Raw genomic sequence first — 21,536 nt, 5'->3', positions numbered from 1 at the left:
AAAAAAAGGATTTTTCTTTGAAAAAACAAAATCCAAACCCTAAAATATTTGATTTGGAAATGTTGTCGGGATGGCTTAAGGCAAACAGTAGTTTGATTGCTTCATGTCCCCATTCTCCACAGGCTAGACTCTGTGGCCGGACTACACCTCCCATGTGCACTGCCTTCCCTCTCTAAGAGTAGGCTATCACCCATCATGGATGTCCAGTCTATAGAGGAGAATACACGCATGGGACGCCCACACAACAACTCCCATGATGCACTATGACAGCATTTCCAAATTGAAAATGTTCAGTTGTCAGATTAAATGTTGTGGAATTGGAATTTCCCCTGACTAAAAACCTATTTTTTCGACCAGCCCTACTAACAGATGGTCTAGGGGAGAGGCACAAATGGTCGTTAAGCATCTGCCATTGTGCCTTGAAAAATCTACCCTTTAGTCTTTTTTTCCTATCGAGTGCTGTTCTCTGTTTAGTTTTGGTTCATGAAGCAATTCTGGTTGGAGAAGCAAAATGAACGAGGATCTTCTTGTCTGGCACATCCGGGGTAAATTTGAAGCGTGTGGATGTAACTGGTTAAGTGACAAGGATTCTTGCAACAGTCTTGACTATGAGAACTTAAAAGATAGAAGCAAAAATACAAGAAAGCCGAAATAAAGAAAATGCTGCTCAATTCTCCACACACACCACACCCACGACTAGCACCACCAGACCATTGTGCTTCAAGTGCACAGCCAGGATTCAGCAGACAAATCAGTGCCCGGTCAGATGCCTTTTAGGGATTCAGCCCAAAAAAGGCAAACAGAAAATATCACACAGATCAAGAGGATTTTGTTTAAAACACTTTTAACGTTTGTCGGAGTTTTGTACAAATCAAAGCATCCCTTTAAAATCTCCATTATTACAAACATACAAAGAAACGACGTTATTACTACAAAACATCAGCTACTCAGTTGCATGATCAATGTGTCACAATTAAAAAAACCCAACATTGTATATACACAAGGCCCTTCTCCTTCTATTATTATTTCTGTGTCCTGAGGGAAGCTAAGAAGCAAAGCCCTCATTTAAAAAAAAAAATCCTATTGATACATTTCAGACTTTTTCTAAAAATATGTGAAGTATAAAATTAGATGGTTTTTTTTTTTTTTTTCCGGCTGTCACACTCTGGCAGAGTGCAATGATTTCTTAGCATCCTGAAGTCTTTTTAAAAACCAAACCCAAAACCACGCGACAGTATCTGATGCTTCAATGTGCTCTTCCACGCTCAAAGCTAACAACGTCTGAAAAGTGCCATTGAATAAATTCATCTTAATAAAAAAAAATTGCAACTCTCTACTTAAAAAGATTCATAAAAACCCAGTTGGAGCAGCTAGCCCTGTCTCAAAGGGTCAGTGTCTCATCTCTTTCCATTTGGTGCCTGTCTACATTAAGGTCGTTTCCTTCCCCTACTCCCCTGAGGTAGGGTCTCCAACCCCTGAGTGCTCTCTCCACCTTGTGTGAACAGGGCTGGCCACCGGGATTCCATGGAGTAACCTGGCCTGGAACCTGCGGACTTGAGAGCCCATCTGCACATTTCCCCCTAATGGCAGAGTGCTTTTTATCCCCCTCTAAGAGATGCCCTGAGGGAAGGGCTCAGACAGCTGCAGAGCTCAGCTCTCCTCTAATGAGGGTGGGTTGGGAGTACACATTCCAGCTGACCTTTCTGGAGCCGTTCATGGTCTCTTTGCTTCTGAAGTCAGACTGTTTCAGAAAAGCAGAGAACCTTCTCAGCTCTTTATCCTGCCGGCTTTTGTTGGGAATGGAGGTTGGGGGCTTCTCTGCCCAGCACCCAAGAAGCACTTCCTCCTTTGTGTCATTACTGACCTGACTAAACTCACTTCTTGAAATCAGCCTCATCCTGCATGTGACGTCAGTGAAGTGGGGTGGAGAGGAGACGATGTAAAAGGATCAACTGGATCCGGGACTGGGGAGGGGAGAGCATGTCTAAGACAGCCTCAAGCTCTCCTTCTGCCTTTACTACAGTGCCAGAGAAGTTCGATTAGCCCAAGCCACTAACCAGAGCCCCACAGGGCCACCATACGGTTAGGCGCAATTATTCGGTAAGACTCTCAAACCAAAAGTGATCAAAACAGGCAGTTAGGTTTGCCAAGCCAATATTTCAAAAAAATCTCTAGCCCGGATTTTGGAACAGTTTTTGAAAGATAGCTTAACTGCTCCAGGCAGATCAGCGTGCTGCCCCCTGCTCGCTCTCTGGGGAAGGCAATTTCAGAGCTTCCCTTGAAAGGAGGAACAAAACACTTGAAAATAAAGCTCTCACCGTGCCCCCAAAGCTCTTGGCAAGCCTGAAAAACAGCCAACAACGGATTGTGCCTCAGCGCAGCAGATTTTAAACTGCAGAGACGGGTCTCCAACGTAACAGGATCCCTGTTTTCTAAAGTATGACGTGGCAGTGGTAATACCTGTTTTCCAAACAGGTGTCTTCTGGAGACCATTAGTTCCAGGGCCTGGGGGACAGCAAGATGTGCGGGTACACCGCTCCCCGTGGATCACTGTGCTATATAACAGTATTCAACAGATATTGAAACCAGACACACTCAAACATGCTGTCGAAAGGCAACAGACACCAGGCGTTCCATCGAGTCCATAGCGATAGGAAAGTAACAAGACTGAGGTTTGGATTCCAGCCGAACAGACAGGCCTCCTGGGTTAATGCTGGGGAAGCTCCCAGTTTGTTTTAAGGGGAGGTTATTGCTCCTGACTTCTCAGGCTTTTTGCCCTTGGATAGGGCAGCTGCTTGCTTCAGGAGTTCTCTGTTCTTGGCCTGGAAACACAGTGAAAATGGGTATTTTAATGGCATGGATCATTGTTACCCAAGAACTACCTGGACAGGCACAGCTGGCTTCCTGGATGCAGACCAAAAGGGATGTAGAAGTTGCTGTACTGGATCAAACCAGCAAGTCCAGGATTCCGTTTCCACCAGCTGGCAACCCCTGACGCTGCAGAGGCAGGCAAATGCCAATGTACCTGACCAAACGAAACGGGAGGAGGGGGGAATTCCTTCCCGAGTGCTGCAGGCAATCAGCTTCCATCACAAAGCACAACAGATTACGGTGATTTTTCATTAGACAAGATAGAGAGGGACCTTTCAATTCCACGGGAAGTTGCCTGAGAAACTTCCCTTTCCTTCCCCCATCCCCTTTCATTTTTTATTTGTGAGAAGTGCTGAATTAACAGCACTGGAGACCAAAGTCCACAGAACAAGGTGCAGGATGGGTAGTGGCAGTGCAAGTTCCCCCCACACTCAACCCCCAATCCTCTTCAACTCTGACCAACTCTAGGGGTGAGTGGCTCGATTGGTATTCCTGGCTGGTTTCGTTCTCGGCCTTTTTAGCAAGGCTGCCAATGTTACCAGGAAGCATTACTGCATTGGTGATTTCTGTGACACGAATCCAGGTCTCAGTGAACAAGAGACGAGACAGATGATTTCTCATCAATCACCAAACAGCCAGTGGGTAACAACTTTCAGTCACGACTAACTTAGACTGGATTCAAACCAGGCAACTAGAAGGGAAAGGCTCCATTGTATTACTACGCCGCCTCTGACCCACCGCTCTCCAAACTCTCTGGCCTTCTGCTTATCTTGTTGATACAGCACAAGCTAATGATAGGTTTCTGCATGCAAAGCCAGATATGGCTGTTCTGGTTCAGTTTGCAAACTGCATTGAGTGGGCATGCAGGGTGCTAGAATGACCCTTGCCTACAGTTGAGAACTTGTGAGAGCCAAGTCTCCAGCTGCCCTGGGCAGATGCATCACAAACAAGAGAATGGAGGCTACAGGTATGCAGGGCTAGAGTGGAAAGGAATTTCCTCTGCCTCCTTCAGCTTTTAAGAACAGTGGGACCCACACAAACCTGAGCTCCCCCACAAAAAACAAGACGTTAAAACATATAAAAAAAATCTTAAAAGAGTGAACGCTTCCAGATGCCTGCTATACACTGCCACCATCTGAATGTTTATTTTGGAATCATTGGAGAAAAATTGTTTCCAAAACCTCTGCCAATGTTAGCTGAAGTTTTACACTCAGACACTGGAAAGACAAAAGTTCTGGGCTGTCTCATTTAGAGCTAAGTATAACACACACCTCTCCACCCAGGAATGACAGGTGTAGGCGGACAAGCCAGTTCAGTTATTGGATTCTTTTGACAGCTTTGGAGACTGAAGTCCTCTCTTCAGACACAGAACACATACAGTACAAGCTGAGGCAGTGCCAGTTTCCCCACACGGTGCCCAACAGATGTGCTTCTGCCCTGATCTGGAGGGACCGTCTCAAGAGATAAAAGGAAGCTCGGTGTCCTTGGCTTCTCTGCTGAGACTTCCAACATGAACATTTGTCTACAAGGAACTGGAATGAGAATATCAACTCACTCTACACAGGCCACCTAACAGCCTGCAAAGGGGAACAATTTGGGTCACTTCGGAAGATTCAAGCAGACAACGTAAGAGGTCGCGGGCTCTAACTCCCATTACCAGCCCCACAAGCCATCCAGTCTCCTAATTTTTCAGTTCTAAAAGAAGGTGTCTCAACCTATCCATAACATGACTGCTCAAAGCCTGGGATAGTCTTAGACAAATTAAGAAGTTGCATAGTGGACAGGAACTCACAAGCACGGATAGATTTCTGACAGCAACTGTAATCTACAAAAACCTGTCCTACCCTAATAATTAACTTGGGTGTGTGGTGATGGGGAAAGAACATTTTCTGCTGTGTCTTATCCGCACCTTTGTTTTTTTTTCCTTCATTGCTAGAGCTTTAGCTGATTGTAAACTCCAGACACAGTAATTAAGGAGATGAACTTTGCACCCCATATACGATTTCTTTCTTTTAACCAATTCCCTGTTGATCTACTGCAGACTAGAATCTACCCCGCTGATATACACTGTTTTCATGGCCTGACCAAAAAAAAAATTATAAAAAAAAAATGGACATTTCCTATAAGCTCACGGACTTCTTTACAATGATATCTATTTAGTCCAACAAAAAGCACTACTCTTTGTTTGTTAGGCTTTGTTCTCCTTGGCTACTGAGCTAATAAATCAAATCAGGAGCTCGGTGGTGCAATGGGTGGACAAATAGGCCTTACAGTCTTGACACCTAGATTCAAGCTTGACTTTGGTAATCAGTAAAATGGGTTTCATGGTTCCCATCCAGTTTGCAGAGGATACAACTATACAATACAAAAAAACTGAGCCCAGGACGAGAATAGCAAGGGGGACTTTAAGGATTCAGGTGCTCTGCAGAGCACTGGGGGGAGGGGGGGAGTCCTATTCTAACAGGCAGTATTTCAGGTCAGGATTGAAAGGCATTAGCAGAGTTGTGTGGGTGGAAGGCTGAGAAGTGTCTGATCTAGGTAGTGTTCTCAGTCGCTCCAGCAAAGATCACAACTCAGCAAATTAGTATAGAAATGTCATCACCTGTAACTGCTCCATGACTTCCTTGTGTGTCTTCTCCATTTGGTTCATTTTTGCCCTCATCTGGGATTCCTGGTACTGCAGGTCGGCCTTTAGCTCTGTGATCTAAGGAGAAACAAGCAAACAGCTTTTGGATGAGTGAGGAGAAAAGGGACGTCTCCAGATTCCTTCAACCTGAACAGATGCCCTGCCCTGGAAAATGTCTCTGTAGAAGCCACCTTGGAGAAAGGAACATGTTCAGAGAGACACCATGTGGGTTAACACTGAGCTCCTGTAGGCCAAGGAGGGTTCAGAACATTTACTGCCCAACTACAGGCCAGAGGATTTGCACCAAGAGCTGAGGCTGACACCAAAGGTGGGACCCAGGCAGGGTCCCAGCATGGGTGCATCCTTAGTAACCCCAGTGCAATCTGTGACTCTGGGCAATTAATCTGCGGCCTGGTTTTCAGAGGGGCTGACCCCTCTGATAGCTCTTATTCATTTTTGCCCTGCTGAGCACCAACAGGCCACTAACCATTCTGTGCCTCAGTTTCTCTCTCTGTCAAATGGAGATAATGCTACTTACCCACCTGAGCACGGGGTTTGTGGGAGTGGATTAATTACCATGTGTCGCGTGCTAAGTAAGGTATGACTGTTATTAGGAATACTTTGAGTCAGAAAGATGATTCTCACACCATGCTGTGAAAGCAGCCAGAGCTGAGGTGCATCAGGAGAGCTGCCTAGGACTCAGGACTGCCAACGCAGAGGGTACCACAAGTGGGGAGTAAGGCTTGTCTGAGCCTTGCCTGCTCTCCCTATGCAAACAGAGCAGCTATGGGCTTTCTTGGACTCAACCCCACATGCAACCTACCTGCCTACTGCCATTTCTTGGACTGCAGCAGTGGTCAGGCTCTGGCAGCACATAAGGCTGGGCACACTGGGAGCACAAGGCAAAGGAAAAAGGGGTAATGTTCATTACGTGGCAGTGGATGGTCAGAATTTGATACTCGCTGCAATCCTGGCCCACCCAACTCCAAACAGCCAGAAAGCCACCTTCCTTCCTGCCACAGTGCCTGGCTCTTTAACCCTGGAAATAAACCAGCTTGCAGACAACACCCACTTAAGAGTTAGCTGGTTTTCACAAGGCTAACAAGACAGACACTGTACACATGTGCAAGGTAAAGACCTTTAAGTAAGTTGTCCATAATTCCCTCTGCAGTTTTTGTGTGGAAGCGGTCCAGGGCTGTACCTTCTTCTCTTTCTCCAAGATCATCTGATCTTTCTGGTGCAGCATCTTTTTCAGAGTGGCCACTTCTTCCTTCAGCTGGGCGATAATAACGAAATGGTCCGTGCCAGGGGAGTCCAGGGCAAGGTCTGGAGAAAAGCTGCAAGAGAGAGAAGGGAAAGAATCTCATCACACACCCTTCTACTCACCAGTACATGGAAGCCCTTTCACAGATGACATCGCAGATAGTGACATCTGAATAACCTCATCCATTCGAAGGATGCATAAGGTACCTACGACCTTGTAACCAGACACCATGGGAATTCAGAGATAGTCGCATGGCATGATGGCTGATGTCCTGATATGCAATACAATTTGTATCTTGACAAGTTTAATATTAAGTATTCAGTAAGAAAGGACGGGGGACTGTTAGGGATGTTTTCAACCACTAGCCACTGTCTGAGACTACCTTTACTTGCATGGAAATGATCCATTTTCAAACCAAGAGGTGTGGAAAAGCAATCAATGAGTTAATGAAACTTTATGCTGCAATCACCTAGGAACCCTTCTTTAGGTCACAGGGAATCCACGGCAGTGGGAGAAAACCTTTCACTAAATGCAAATCAGGGCCCTGGTAAACAATGGAACAAGAAAAAAAACAAATTAACCCCCTAACGTAAACAAACAATAGAAAGGGCACAGAGAGGTTACAGCCAAAGTTATCTCAGGGGGAAACAGGAAGAGATGCACTGGGCTTTTTGTATTTTGATTCCAGCCATGGCACAATGATTTGGGGAAAAGCTTCATTACCACATCAAAGGACTATTCAGGAAGAGAGAAGGAGTGAAGGGAAGATATACACATCCTTCTGGGATACCACTCACACACCCTCAGACATTATGAATCTAGCTGGCTGACTGACAGCTTGTTTGGGTGAGAGGCACACACTCCCCATCTCTGATAAAGCAGGAAGTCTCTCTATGAACTACCAATGTTCTGTGCAGCTAAGTTTATTATTGTGTGTATTGCAATAATGCCTGGGAGCCCCAGTCGTGGACCAGACCCCCCATTGTGCTAGGCGCTGTACAAACACAGAACAAAGAGATGGTTCCTGCCACAAGTATCTACCTAGCCACCACCTTCTGTACTGTTTAGTCTGTCTTTACAATATGTCTAATAGTTACCCTTTGGTGCTAAGGAATAGTGTTTCCCAATATTACAGGCTATTGTTACTGTATACATTATTTGAAAATTAATAATAAATAATGCAAGTGTCTCACCTGGACTATATATTTGGACTGTGCATTCGGCCCAAGTATTGACAGAGTCTAAGGCAAATGCAGAGTGGCCTGGTACACTGAAGGCCAAGGATCACTAGACTATAAATGTAACTGTTACTGACTCAGTCTGTGGCCTGAGACAAGTTACGCCACCTGTGCCTCGGTTTCCCCATCTGTAAAATGGGAATAAGAATATCTGCTGCCTGCCTCCCCAGGGAGTTTCTGCAGTACTATGAAAAGACAGAATCTAATTGGACATAGTTTGAATGATGGGACAGGGTCTCTGGGATGTGATGGAGCAAGGCTTTTCCTCCCTTATGTGGTGTGGTGAAGAAGGATCCCTATTGGGAATCCAAGGGGAGAAATTCAATGAATGGAGTTGTGCAGGTCATAAGAGTAACAGGACAGCCTTGCTGGGATGGGAAAGAAGTCCTGGCCAGGGAGGAAAGGGAAGCTGAATACTGCAGGTCTGTGGGGGTTTATCTGCATTAGAGAGTCTTATTGTCATAGAACATGTTAACTAACATGATGTTGAATGCTTGGTATAGACAAGGAGATGTATTTAACTGCATGTCAGCTGGCTGGGGTTAACCCTGTGGTGGAACCCCTAATGTTATACATAGCCAGTCTTTGTCTATACTGAGCCTTTAACATTGTGTTAGTTAATACGTGTTCCAGCACAACGTAATTTCTGAGCGTAGACACGGCTCTTGCACATGCAGTAGAGGAGACTACCTGTTCTTAAAACGGCTCGCCTATCGACCATCGTAGGCAGCCACCCCCAACGAGAGCCTGCACCCCATAACATTGTAACGGGCTACTTCTCTGCAATGCGACATGCAGGGACCAGATTGGAGTGAGGGAAGCAAAGCAGCCTCCAGCACCTTTATACACAATGCAGGAATGTCACTCTGAGCATCTCCACTCTCTGAACAAGAGCTTCAGGCTTCCACACACCACATAGACGTGCTGGGGGAGAGAGAGAGCAAAAACTAAGATACTCTCTGTGGAGGGAGAGCCAAGTTTCTTTCCTGAATTGTCTGTTTACAAGTAAGTCCTTGCCTATCCTATTCCATTCCTTGGCCACGAGGGGCTCATGGAATCATAGAAAAGCAGGACTGGAAGGGACCTTGAGAGGTCATCAAGTGCAGCCCCCTGTTCTGAGGCAGGAGCAAGGAAACAAACCATCCCGAAAGATCCAACCTGGTCTCTAAAACTTCCAATGACAGGGATTCCACAACCTCCTTTAGAAGCCTAGTCCAGTGCTTAACTATCCTTATAATTACAAAGTTTTTCCTAATATCTCACTTTAATCTCCCTTGCTGGGGATTAAGCCCATTACTTTTTGTCCTACCTTCAGTGGACCTGGAGAACAATTTTTATAACAGCCCTTAACATATTTGAAGATTGTTATCAGATCCCCCTTTAGTCTTCTTTTCTCAAGACTAAACATGCCCAATATTTTTAACCTTTTCTCACAGATCAGGTTTTCCAAACCTCTTATCATTTTTGTTTCTCTCCTCTGGACTCTCTCCAGTTTGTCCCCATCTTTCCTAAAGTGTGGCACCTAGAAATGGACAGAGTCCTCCAGCTGAGGTCTCACCAGCGCTGAGTAGAGTGGGACAATTACCTCCCATGTCTTACATACAACACTCCTGTTAATATACCCCAGAATGATATTAGCATTTTTCACAGCCGCATCACATTGTTGACTCATTCATTTTGTGATCCGCTATAATTGCTGAATCCTTTTCAGCAGTACTACCACGGACCCAGTTATTCCCCATTTTGTAATTGTGCATCTAATTTTTTCTTCCTCAGAGTAGTACTTTGCGCTGGTCTTTATGGAATTTCATCTTGTTGATTTCAGACCAATTCTCCAACTTGTCAAAGTCATTTTGAATTCTAATCCAGTCCTCCAAAGTGCTTACAACCTCTCCCAGTTTAGTGCCATCTGTAAATTTTATAAGTATAATCTCCACTATCTTTTCCAAGTCATTAATGAAAATATTGACTAGTACCAGATCTAGGACAGACCCTTGCAGGACCCCACTAAATACATCCTCCCAGTTTGATAGTGAACCACTTATAACTACTCTTTGAGTACAGCCTTTCAACCAACTGTGTAACCACCTTATAGGAACTACATCTAGACCACATTTGCCTAGTTTGTGTGTGATAATGTCAAAAGCCTCACTAGAAATCAAGATATATCACATCTACTGCTTCCATCCATCCACAAGGCCAGTAACTCTGTCAAAGAAGGAAATGTGGTTGATATGGCATGATTTTCTCTTGACAAATCCACGCTGGCTGCTCCTTATCGACCTATTATCCTCTAGGAGCTTGCAAATTGATTGTTTAATAATTCATTGCCGTATCTTTTCAGATATTAAAGTTAGGTTGACCAGTCTATAATTCCCTGGTCTTTGTTCCCCTTTTTAAAGATAGGTTCTATGTTTGCCCTTCTCCAGTCCTCTGGGACCTCATCTGTCCTCCAGGAGTTCTTAAAGATAATCACTAGCGGTTCCAAGTTTGCTTCATGAATCCTGCTGTATCCCAAGATAATAAACATTGCCAAGAGATTCAGACTTCCCATGGCCACCCACTCAGGAAATTCTGCACTCCCTGGTTTGCTCCTGGGCAAGAGTACTTATTAAGGCAGAAGAGGAGACTGGAAGAAAGACCCATCTGCTCCCCTCAGCAGAGAACAAAAGGGAGAGATCTTGAGACTGTTTTAAAGAGAGGTTCTCATCCTATTGCATCATTAACAAATATTGGCAAGTCACAGGTAAAGACGGAGGCCCCAAACTGAAAAAGAGCCTCAACTCACCCTTGAGTTTGATGCCTAAAAACAGACAGTGGGGGGTAATTATGCAGGTGCAAACTATGAGTATATTTCAGAGTGGCCAGGCATCTGCCTATCTGATCTGTGTGCACAATCAGGTACTCAGAGGTCCAACTGCTGTAACATGCCTCTGCAATTACTTCAAGGTAAAAAAAAAAAAACAGAGGGTACTTTTTTAAAATCATGTCAATAAGAGAAGGGTTTCTTTTCCCTGTCTTGAGTGAATCTCAAACCTAACTTCAAGTTAGGAGTGGAAGCTACAAAGTTAGCTACAAAATTAGAAATAAAACTGAAAAACAAACAAATACTTTTTTGTAAAAAAAAAAAGTGCCTCTTAAGAAGTCCAACCAAAATATACCCCTGACAAATACAAACTGTGGTACAATGATCCCTGCACACTTTAGGGAAGGCCCAATTCTGGGGTTGACACACCTTTCCTATAACCAATGCCTTTCTCAGGGATGATGTTTCAGTTGTTTGGAGACATTGCTACTAAAGTCAGGCTGGTTTAAAGGGTCAGCATTCAAATTACACTAACAATAACTTAGAAATTTCCTCCCAACTATGAAAAATCTGCCTAAACAAGTATTTTCTAAACGGAAATAGTAGCTTGGCCTAAGGTTGAACTAACTACATCAAGGCAGAAGCAGTTCACCCCAAACCACCCTCTCCGTGTCTTCAAACTGAGTACTTTACGTATAAGCACAGAAATTTTGTGCATATGGGAATATTTTTATTTAATAGCATTTGCTGCTCAGTATTCCCTCAGGACAATATGGGTGAACATATGTCTCTCTTAGGGCTCACCTACAATGATCAGACAGATGGTTTTACGATCTTTCTGTGCTAAAGACATGGCCCAGGGGTATAGTGAGTCAGCATACTAGCTTTTCACGTCTTGGAACTGGACTCTGTCGGTGGTCACAAGTGAAAGGAGTGTTGGTGTTTTAATCTAATCCACTGTGAACATTTGTCTATATCGTAAGACCACATTGAGACAGATATGGCAATTTCATGCAATATCCTTGAAAAACCTTATTGAATTAAGTTTAAGTAACTTGGGAGTCCATTGTATTAAATGCAATGATTATGTATTATCATGGGCTGAGACTGCATGTAACTTCTCTTGGGGAAAGAGATGATGTGAACCCTGGGAATGTTACGAACTTCAAAGGACTGTACTGAACAATGGTCTTGACAAGGACTTTTGGGACAAAGTGTCAAGTGATTGCCAGGGGAATCTCTAGCGGGAGATGAATGCAAATTCCCCACCACTGCAATGCAAAAGCCCAGCCTTTTAAAGCTAGGCTCCAGCAGAGAACTACTGTCTGCTGATCACCTTTTCCCAGAGTCTCAAGATCAAAGGCCCAAGGAAAGGACAGACTAAACTATTCACTTGTGTGCTAGTTCTGAGCTAAGGCTGTTATCAACTTGTAACCACGGGGAAAACTCCTACCAGAAACTCTGCTAGAGTTGGGGAGTGATCTATGGTAAGCTTATTAGCATGCATGTAGGTTCTTTTATTGTTCTTAATGTGTTTTCTCTGTAATGTTTTCACCTTCGAGCAAAATGCAGATGCTGACCTGGTTAGGCAGTCTGGCTTGCTGGGAATATCACAGTGAAGGCAGAGAACTGTGCAGCCTGGCAAAACCCACTCAGGAAGGAGAAAGACATGGGTCTCTGCCCAAGAGAGGTGACAGCTGTGGAGCTGGGAGCCTACAGTGGGTGCTCTTAAGGAACCATGGAGGGGGAATACAGGTGTAATTGACCGGAACCATGACACATTTGGGAAGCTATGGGCTGGGTACAGCGGGCCGGGATTGAGGTGCTCTGGCACACCTGTTTGAGGTGGCTCAGGATTGGACTAGCAACAGGTGCTCAAGTCAAGGTGGGGAACACACCATCAGAGTCTTTGGGAGTGGAAGAGCAGTGAACTGAGTGAGGGCCTCTGTCAGAGTTGTGGGACTCGGTAAGGTTGGATTTGCTGCAGGGCAGTGTTGAGTTGCACTGACAGAGCTGGGTGGTGACGATACCTAACTTCAGCCTGTGCCACGCTCAGCCTTGCCGCTCCCTGCACAGTAGAATTCACCCCCCAAGTTAACCATCAAAACTCCAGAATGTGACTTTTTAAAATAAATACCTCAAATATCCCTCAACAATCCCCAATACATGTGTGATAGAACATGATCATCATCAACTCAGAGATACTAAACACAAACCTACAAAGCCCACAGAGAGAGTTCAGCAGCTAAACGCAACAGAGGAGTTCCCACCTGCATCCACCAGGATGGAAAGCCCCCAAAAGTGAAGAGTAGAGATAAGCTGGACCACGAAGGGGTTGCTACCAATTCACTGAGCCCAAGAACACACAAAGTTTGCCTAGAGCCCAAGGCCAGCACCTACTCTGCATAAAGATGCAGCTGCCCTCAGCTCTAACACAGAGGAGTCACCCATGTAGAAGCAGTCTCTGTGAGCCATACCTCTGAGTTAAAGATAGGGGCAGCTGCATCATAGAACTTAACTATTGTTTGGAACATCAACAAGGAATTACAGCCCCAGGATTAAACTACACTAGCCACTAAGTGTTACCATTGCCCTACAGCAACAGAGTCATATTTAAAATGGCTGCAACTTATGTCTTGAACAACACAGAGCCTGCTGTTGGAGCGTCGGAGCAGTAGTTATAATTATGTATAACTTATTAATGGGATTTCCCTAAGACTAGAGTAAGTTTGTGGTGAGGATCACAGCCTAGCAAGGCTTTAAAGTGAGAACAAGATACGGTACAAGAGTGAACTGAAATGAAGTCATTTGAATTATTTATCATTTGCTACATTTTTTTTTTAAATGGATTAGGACATGGAGCCTTTTTGCTTCCAGGTAACTTGTGAGCAAGCTTTGTTACCGGCTAATGGCTGCTAGATAGTTTATGTGAAATGAATTAAAGAGGCTCACTCCAGTTCCTAGCGAGCAGGTATTTTAAAAGTTCTACCATCACTGGTGGCATTGTCCTACAACACGGTTGGCAGACACAGCAAGGTTGAGGTGTACTGGTAGAGGGTAGCTTGCAGCGCTACTGCCTGTGCTGTACCTGCTCTGGCCAGGGGGAGGTGGTGTTCAATCTCCAGTCAATCAGCATTACGCTCAGTTTAAAGAACTGTGCAACCGCTACACCCTAAAAGAATTCTTTAAACTCAGTTTCATACTTTGGCATTTCTTACATCAATAGCCACAGACAATGGGCTAACAGGTGTCCTTAGGACAGAGGTGATTTGGAGTTAAATGATGAACAATTGAGATGGACGGTGAGCGCTTTACCAGTGACTTCAACAGACTTAATAAGACTCTCCGGCACTAATGAGCCTACGCTGTGCTCTATGTTCCCAATTCAATGCAGTTTGGAAGAAGAGCCATCGATAGGGACAGTTTCCATATGTGAGACAATTCCCAGGGCAGGAGGGCAACCGGGGGTGGGAGAAAACGATAGGTGATCTCACTTCAGGACGTCAGTGCCTTGAGAAACAGGATAATGATGGGCACCGGGACTCTGTTGGGAAGCAGCCCACTGCACCAACACGGACGGGGCACTCTGGGTAGGGGGGCAAAGCATCTCGGGAGAGGAAGGAACGCTGAGAATCAGAGAGGAAAGGGAGGAATGAAAATATGCATGTACAAGAGTGTAAAAAAAAATATCCATCTCATTCTCTCCTTATACAGCTAGTGAGGTCCGTTCTGCTGTTTCTGCTGCATGCAAGCTCTGATGTCAATGGGAGCTGCATGCATATAGCAGTGGCAGAATCGGATCCACCGTGTTCAGAGGAAGCTGTTTATCACTTTCCCTCCCCCAGGACAGGGGGAGATAAGATTTCTATCTATAGTCTCTCATCTAATGATTGTCTCCCTGCATTCTATTCTTTATTCTGACTGCTGCCTAGCTTTTATTCTAATAGATAAGGTTCTAGCCCGGGAGAGCCCAAACTGCAGACCACAGCCCCATCATGCAGCCTGTGGCCACGCTTCCCCTGTCACTGCAGGGTGAGGATAAAGCTGATCTAGGCTGCAGGTTGTAATTGCTGGTGAACTCAACCAACAAGCAGTTTCTAGTAGGTACAAACATAGGGCATCTTTTGATTTTCAAGCGTACATTTAGGTACCAGGTAGGCTTGGCCTGTGGGGTCCCAGAAAGCTGCTAATGCAGCCCTTGCAGTCCCAATGTTTGAGAGCCCCATTCTATCATATAAGCATCCTGCTAGTTGCACTGAATTCTCTCTTACACAAACTTAAACGAGAGCACCCACTGGCATCTTCCCCAACCAACTGGCTCACCTGTCACCATTGGCTGATATGGCTTCAAACTTGGGTTTCTTCTTTGGAATTTCGTTCTGAATAGAGGAGGTGGATAAGGTTTTCTGGCTATGAAGGAAAAACAATGAAGATACATGTCAGAACCTAAAAGGCCTGTGAATCAGAGACTATCTGGAAACAAGAAAGGGGCACAGATAACTATCACCTCCCACTAAAACACACCCACAACAAGCTTAGAGAGAAGAGAGCTCCAAGCATAGCGATGGCCAGATACAAGATCATTCCTTAAAGAGAAACTAGAGTTTATTTTATACAATGTGCCAATCAAACCTCTAGGCTCATGATCATTCAATGTTCAAAACCGTGTATTTTAAAATAAATCTAAGTTGACCCAATATCAACAAGAACTGTAATACACTCCGCAATGCACAGAAAAGGGTACCTTCCCCAATCAGCTCACCCCACTGAGAATACCACAGCAGCAGCCCCCAGATGTTCAAACTAGGGAACATCACCAAGAGTCTCCTAGGTGATCTCAGCTGCAGTGTTTAATCTGAATCAGTCAATTTTGAATGCTGGGGAAACATGTCTAGTGGTCGAGTCAGGAGTCCTAGCTCTGCCAACTGACTTGCCGTGTCATCTGGGACAAGTCATTTCCCTTTTTGTACCCCAGTTTCAGTCACCCGGAAGAGCAAGGCTACTGAATGAGTTAATGCACTTCTGTCATTAATTTGACAAATGCAGTTTAGCTTTAATTATTTGAGAAAACAGCATAATATCAGTAAACATTCTGTAAAACAGATCTCACTATAGAGTTGTCACACGATTAGGAGTTTAGGTCAGAACTACTGGGTTTGCATATTCATGAAGTCAGAATTATCCAGGCTTTATGAAAAAAGATGTACAACGATGTTAAAAGTCACCACAGCTACGCAGTAGTGAGGTCCAAGACACTTCTCCCACTTTTGTTGGAAGTGGGGCTGATGAGTTAGAAGCAGTCAGCCCTCCAGCGGGAGGAAAGTGCTAGAACGGAGCATCTATGCGGCATTTACATGCAAGTTAAAAGAAATTAAATTAAAATAAATTAATGGAGATATCCTATCTCCTAGAACTGCAAGGGACCTTTGAAAGGTCATCGAGTCCAGCCCCCTGCCTTCACTAGCAGGACCAAGTACTGATTTTGCCTCAGATCCCTAAGTGGCCCCTTCAAGGATTGAACTCACAACCCTGGGTTGAGCAGGCCAATGCTCAAACCACTGAGCTATCCCTCCCACCCCAGTTACCTGTTGTAGTGGCTGCCACCGCTGAGCCTGCTGAACTGCTCCTTCTCTTGCAGGCTCGTCCGTGAAGAGCTGCTTAGATGTTTGCGTTGCTCTTTGGTCTTCTGTAGGACCCGTTTGTAGGACAATGTACACAGCCAGCACAGCAGCTTCCCGTCCACCTGAAAGGCAAGGTAGGAGTCAGAGGATTTTATCTTGCTTCCTCCCCACATCCCAAGCACGGAGTAGCCACGTAGCCTGATGGCAACTTCAGATCGACCACCCTCAGGATTTACAGACACAAGATATGCAGTCTCAAACAACACACAGGCAGTGACTCGAGGGGTCCCTGATGTGGTTAGAAAGGGTGTTGACTCATTCAGCACTACCAGTGCAACCAGCACAGTCACAGTGATAAAAACTTGGCACAGCTACCATCTGTTCTGAGCTGACACTTCCTGGCTTGTTTATATCGCATGTTCCCCATGACATTGTAGAGTAAGAAATCACATCCGGTGCAATTTGGGTTTTTATAAACACAAAGCTCAACACCTAGACCTCCAAGGCACATGCTTTGGGAACCCGAACACTAATACTCTATGCCAGTGGTTTTCAACTTTTTTTCATTTGTGGACCCCTAAAAAATTTTGAATGGAGGTGTGGATCCCTTTGGAAATCTTAGATATAGTCTGTGGACCCCCAGGGGTCTGCAGACCACAGGTTGAGAACCACTGTCCTATGGTAACAACAACCTTTTGTGGATCCCTTAAGGATTAGACACAGTCTGCCGACACCAACAGGTCCACAGACCACAAGTTGAAAACTATTGCTCTAAAGGGGCTTTATCAAGATGGTGGGAACTATTTATATAGCATCCAAAACTGCAGGCCTGGGGCTCATGTGAAATCCACAAAGACTTATGCATATGCTTAACTTTGGGACAATTCACAGTATGTAAAGTTCCCTTTATCTCTACCACCCGTTTTGGAGTGGGGTCCCTTTTCACTTGTGTGAGCATCTACACTCAGTCCAGTTCAGAATAAGACCTGATCAAGGAACCACAGTGCTGAAAATATAAAGTAATCCAATGAACTTAGTGTTTTAACATCTCTCATTGCAAATGTAAATTCTTGAGCTGGCCAGAAAATACTTTATAGCGGACATGTTACTGTTGCTGAGATCCTGTGACTGTGCAGAAGATGAACAGGCTATTACCGTGGTTAGCTTTTTCACCTTTTCTGTCCCCATTTTACATAGAAACTCACCTTCTTCCTATCATCCTTCCTGTCGAATGCGCACTGTTGCTTGCACTGTTCACAGGAGAGGGGTGGCCCATACTTCTTCTCTGAGTTCGTACAGCGCTGGCACTTGTTGCCAATAAATGCTGCTATTATGTTGCAGTACTGGCATGGTTTTGGCTTTAAAAAGAAGGACCGATACTGTACAGGTTAGCAATGCTTTGTAAATACATGGCACATGTGCATTTTTCTATCACTCAAACACTCTCATCTTCATAGTGACCCAAGAATTGTACATGCATCTAGATAAGCTAGTGATCAGGCATCCAAACTAACTGCAGTATATGTGATTGGCCAGGATACCTGAACTTATACCGACTTCTGCATAAGGTGTCATGGGATCTTTAATGACAAGTGGTCAGGACCTAAGCTTCAAACCTCATCCTAAAGAGAAGAAACGTTTCTTCCAGTTTCCTGGTCAAATTTCAATTTAGGTGATCACATTCTGACTTCTCTAAATCCCTCATTTAGTTTCAACTGGATATGGGATAGGTCACTTGCTGTCCTGCCATTCACCATAAAAAGAGTGTCCTATGTTTCACCCAAAAGGACACTGCATTTCAGTAGTGGGTGAGGTAACCCCTATGCAGACAGGCTGTAACACATTTTCGGATGAAAGACAATGGAAACAGCCTTATAATTACGAGGTGGACGGGAGAGTCCCCGGCACTTACCGTTCCATAGAGCTTCACGTTCTGAGCACATTTCTTGCATATTGTGTTGGTTTTACTATTAAAACAAAAGATTAAGAAAAAGCGAGAATGAAGTATAACTGTACCAGCAATATCTGGGTACGGATTAAGCCCTTTGCGCTTGAGAGCTAAGTTTCCCCTAACCATACAGCTCTCCTGACAGGATATTTGTATTCATGTTCACTAGTGGCTTTTATATAAAATGTATTTGCTATCCCTGCCTGGTGATGATAATCTACCAGAGTGAGGTATTCTTGAAAGACAGCATTTTCATAAGGCAGCCCCTTTAATTTAATTAAGGCTTCAGCCTTTAATTTCAGCACGTATTTGCTCACTTGGGATTGTGGTCACCAACAAAACGAGTTAGTTGGTCACCAACTAACCTGCTGTGGACATTTACCCAGCATTAAACCACATGACCTAGCACTAGTGATAATCTCTGTACCGGAGAGGGCAAGCACTAGAATAGCAGGATTGATGCAGATCAGGACCCCTATATGCAGGATAGAAAACAGGGAACCACCTTGCACAGTGCCTGTATGAAATATGCTCAACGGGATCGTTGGTCCCTCTTCTTCATATATTCACAAAAATGAAATTAAAACCAAGCAGAAAACCATGTTTACTGCTGCAAATGCAGAAGGACAAGACAGGTATTTACGCTACAGCACAGAGAATAAGAATAATTTTTGCATGCCAAAACACAGAAGGGGAACAGCTTCCAGGAGCACCCAGGCACGTCACTGAAAGATACAGCCAAGCACCACCCAGGAAGAAATGCCACACACCATGCTGCAAAATCAAGACCACAGAATGTGTCTGCCTGACAGCGATTGGGACTATGATGAGAGCCTCATCAAAGGGCACAATACTGGCCCCTACAAGCACTTGGATGACGTAGGACAGAATGTTGGATCACTGAAGGCAGAACACAAGGGGCATAACGAGGATTTCAAGGAATGGGCTGCTGTAACCAATTGGCCTATGGGTTATGGACACAAAGAATCACCAGTGGAAGGAGAGGAGGACAGGAATTTAGTTTCAGAAACATTTTACAACTGAAAATGGGAGCGGAGAGAAAGGATGGCTCAGGGCTTTAGGTAACAGGATATGAAGCCTTTCACCTTTAGGTTGCCAGTTCATAAACAGCATAGGCCACTAGTTACCCAAAGCTATTACCAACTGATGGTTGCTCATTGGCTTATGTGAAATTAGTCTGGTGGCTCTCAGTCTTGTTCCCACATTACATGCCCTGTCCCAATTGGCACTAACATACCAAGTTCACTTTCTCAGCAGAACTCTCAAGGCCACCAAACTGTCTCCTTAGTTTTTCCGGGCTGATACCTAAAGATCAGGGTGAAGTTACTTTAGTGGGCCAGTGTGTGTGAAGCTTGTACCGGTACTGCTTCTGCTGTACCTGTTCTATGGAAAATTTCAGTTTCCAGAGCTGTCAATAAATGCTAAAATTCACACATAGAAAAGGGGACCTTGTTGAGAGAATCCAGATGCTGAAGTGGGACCATTTTGGATATGTATTAAAGAAGCAGATACCAACTATTTTTTATTGCCCAGTGTTTAAGCTTTGCAGAAATTTACCTTTCCTGTTGGAATTCGGTCCTACAGTAAGTGCATTTGACAATGGGATGCGCAATTCGACACTCCTGCAGCAAAAAGTAGAGTTAGTGCTTCTACCACACACGCTTCCCAAAGACTCAACAATCCCCCCCACCCCCAACACAACAACAGAACAGCTTGGACAAAGCAGAGGTATTCTTCACAGCAATGGTCATGGACCAGTCATCCTGCAATCACTCCTCCCAGGGCCCCCCCAGGTCTCCCCACTCCTCCCGTGCCCCCCCCCCCCCCCCCCCGGGCCCCCCAGGCCCCCCCCGGTGCCCCCACTGCTCCCCGGGCCCCCCATCCCCTCCGCTCCTCCCAGACCCCCGAGTCCCCCAGGCCCCGCCCCCGGACCTTGCAGAGCTGCTGCCCCTGGCTCAGCGCCTCGAAGGAGAAGCGCTGGTGGCACTTGGTACAAGCGTAAAGCGCCGCCATCCCGCCGCCCTCACTGACAGGCGCAGCCTAACCCGGGACGGGCGGTCGGGCAGCCGCGAGGCGGGGCTGCCCCACCCGTCGCCGCCATTGGCTCTCGGTAACGCCACTCATCGGGCGCGGCGCGCGGTCCGACGCCGTCTCGCGGCGCCCATTGGTTCTCCGGAGTGCCACTCCAGTGTGAGGGGGCGGGGCACGTCGAGGGCCTTCGGGTTGGGTAGAGCGGGAGTGTTTACGTCCCCGGCGAGTTCTCCCATCCGGGGTGGGGACGGCGCGGTGACGTCACCCCTTGCGCGTCCCGGGGGCTCCCTCCAGCAGCCGGCCGCTCACGCGAGGGGAGGAGGCCTCGCAGAGGCGGAAGTGTCCCAGAAGCCCCCGCGCGCGCGATGGCGACCGGGAGCCGTAGTGGGGAAGATCAGTTAGAATGAAGGAAGGCTGCTTAGCTGGGTCTGCAGGATTCCGGGGGGGGAGGGGACAGATGGAGGGGGTAGATGTGGGGGAGGGTAGATGGGGAAGGGGCCAGATGTGGGGGGAGGAAGAGGGGGAGGGTAGATGGGAGTGGGAGGGCAGGTGGGGGGAAACAGATGGAGGGGGTAGATGTGGGGGAGGGTAGATGGGTGGAGGTGGGCATATGGGGGAGGAGGAGAAGAGGGGGAGGGCAGATGGGGGAGGAAGAAAGGAGCAGATGGGGAAGGAGGAGGTGAGGGTAGATGGAGGAGGTGGATTTGGGGAGTAAATGGGGGGAGGAGACACACAAGGTGGGTTTTGAAGTGCTACCGTAATGCAGGCAGTACCACTGGAGCCGGGGGAGCAGAGATGATGGGGAGAGCTGTGTGAGAGGCAGTGTGGACGGAGACCTGGGGGCAGAGGAGAGGAAGTTGATGGGTGTAGATACATCAAAGGCGGGAGGAAAGTGGGTCTGAGAAAAAGAGAAGGGAGAAAGAGAGGCAGGATTCTGGGAGCGAAAACTCCTGAGTCTTTGGCTTTCTTTGTGATGGAAATTCCAGCCGTTGATGGCTGGCTGCCAAAGTAGCTGCACATCTGCCAGCCTGAAACATAGACAAAGCAAACTGCAGTTTGCCACTGGCGTGAAGTCTGGGTAAGAAGGCCCAGCGTTGCAAATTGCCGCTT

At 46.0% G+C, this 21,536-nt stretch overlaps 1 protein-coding gene across 4 annotated transcripts; it reads right to left on the bottom strand.

Moving 5' to 3' along the window:
* Nucleotides 1-1,099: 1,099 nt before the first annotated feature.
* FAM76A (family with sequence similarity 76 member A) lies at nucleotides 1,100-20,504 on the bottom strand. Of its 4 annotated transcripts, none has more exons than XM_034754038.1 (10): nucleotides 20,328-20,504; nucleotides 19,953-20,017; nucleotides 18,339-18,393; nucleotides 17,632-17,784; nucleotides 16,391-16,548; nucleotides 15,129-15,215; nucleotides 14,300-14,431; nucleotides 6,636-6,834; nucleotides 5,474-5,575; nucleotides 1,100-2,822 (listed from the first exon to the last, which is right to left on the bottom strand). In XM_034754038.1, the coding sequence occupies exons 1-10, from the start codon at nucleotides 20,406-20,408 to the stop codon at nucleotides 2,736-2,738; spliced, it is 1,119 nt and encodes a 372-aa protein (XP_034609929.1). In that variant the 5' UTR covers nucleotides 20,409-20,504; the 3' UTR covers nucleotides 1,100-2,735. The 4 variants fall into 4 exon arrangements, with proteins under 4 accessions (XP_034609929.1, XP_034609930.1, XP_034609931.1 ...); XM_034754039.1 differs by having other exon boundaries at nucleotides 6,699-6,834; nucleotides 20,328-20,498; XM_034754040.1 differs by lacking the exon at nucleotides 14,300-14,431 and having other exon boundaries at nucleotides 20,328-20,503.
* Between the last annotated feature and the right edge of the window lie 1,032 nt (nucleotides 20,505-21,536).

The sequence above is a fragment of the Trachemys scripta genome, chromosome 20, assembly GCF_013100865.1.
Source record: "Trachemys scripta elegans isolate TJP31775 chromosome 20, CAS_Tse_1.0, whole genome shotgun sequence".
Lineage (NCBI taxonomy): Eukaryota > Metazoa > Chordata > Testudines > Emydidae > Trachemys > Trachemys scripta.
This window is presented reverse-complemented; position numbering and strand designations above follow the sequence as displayed.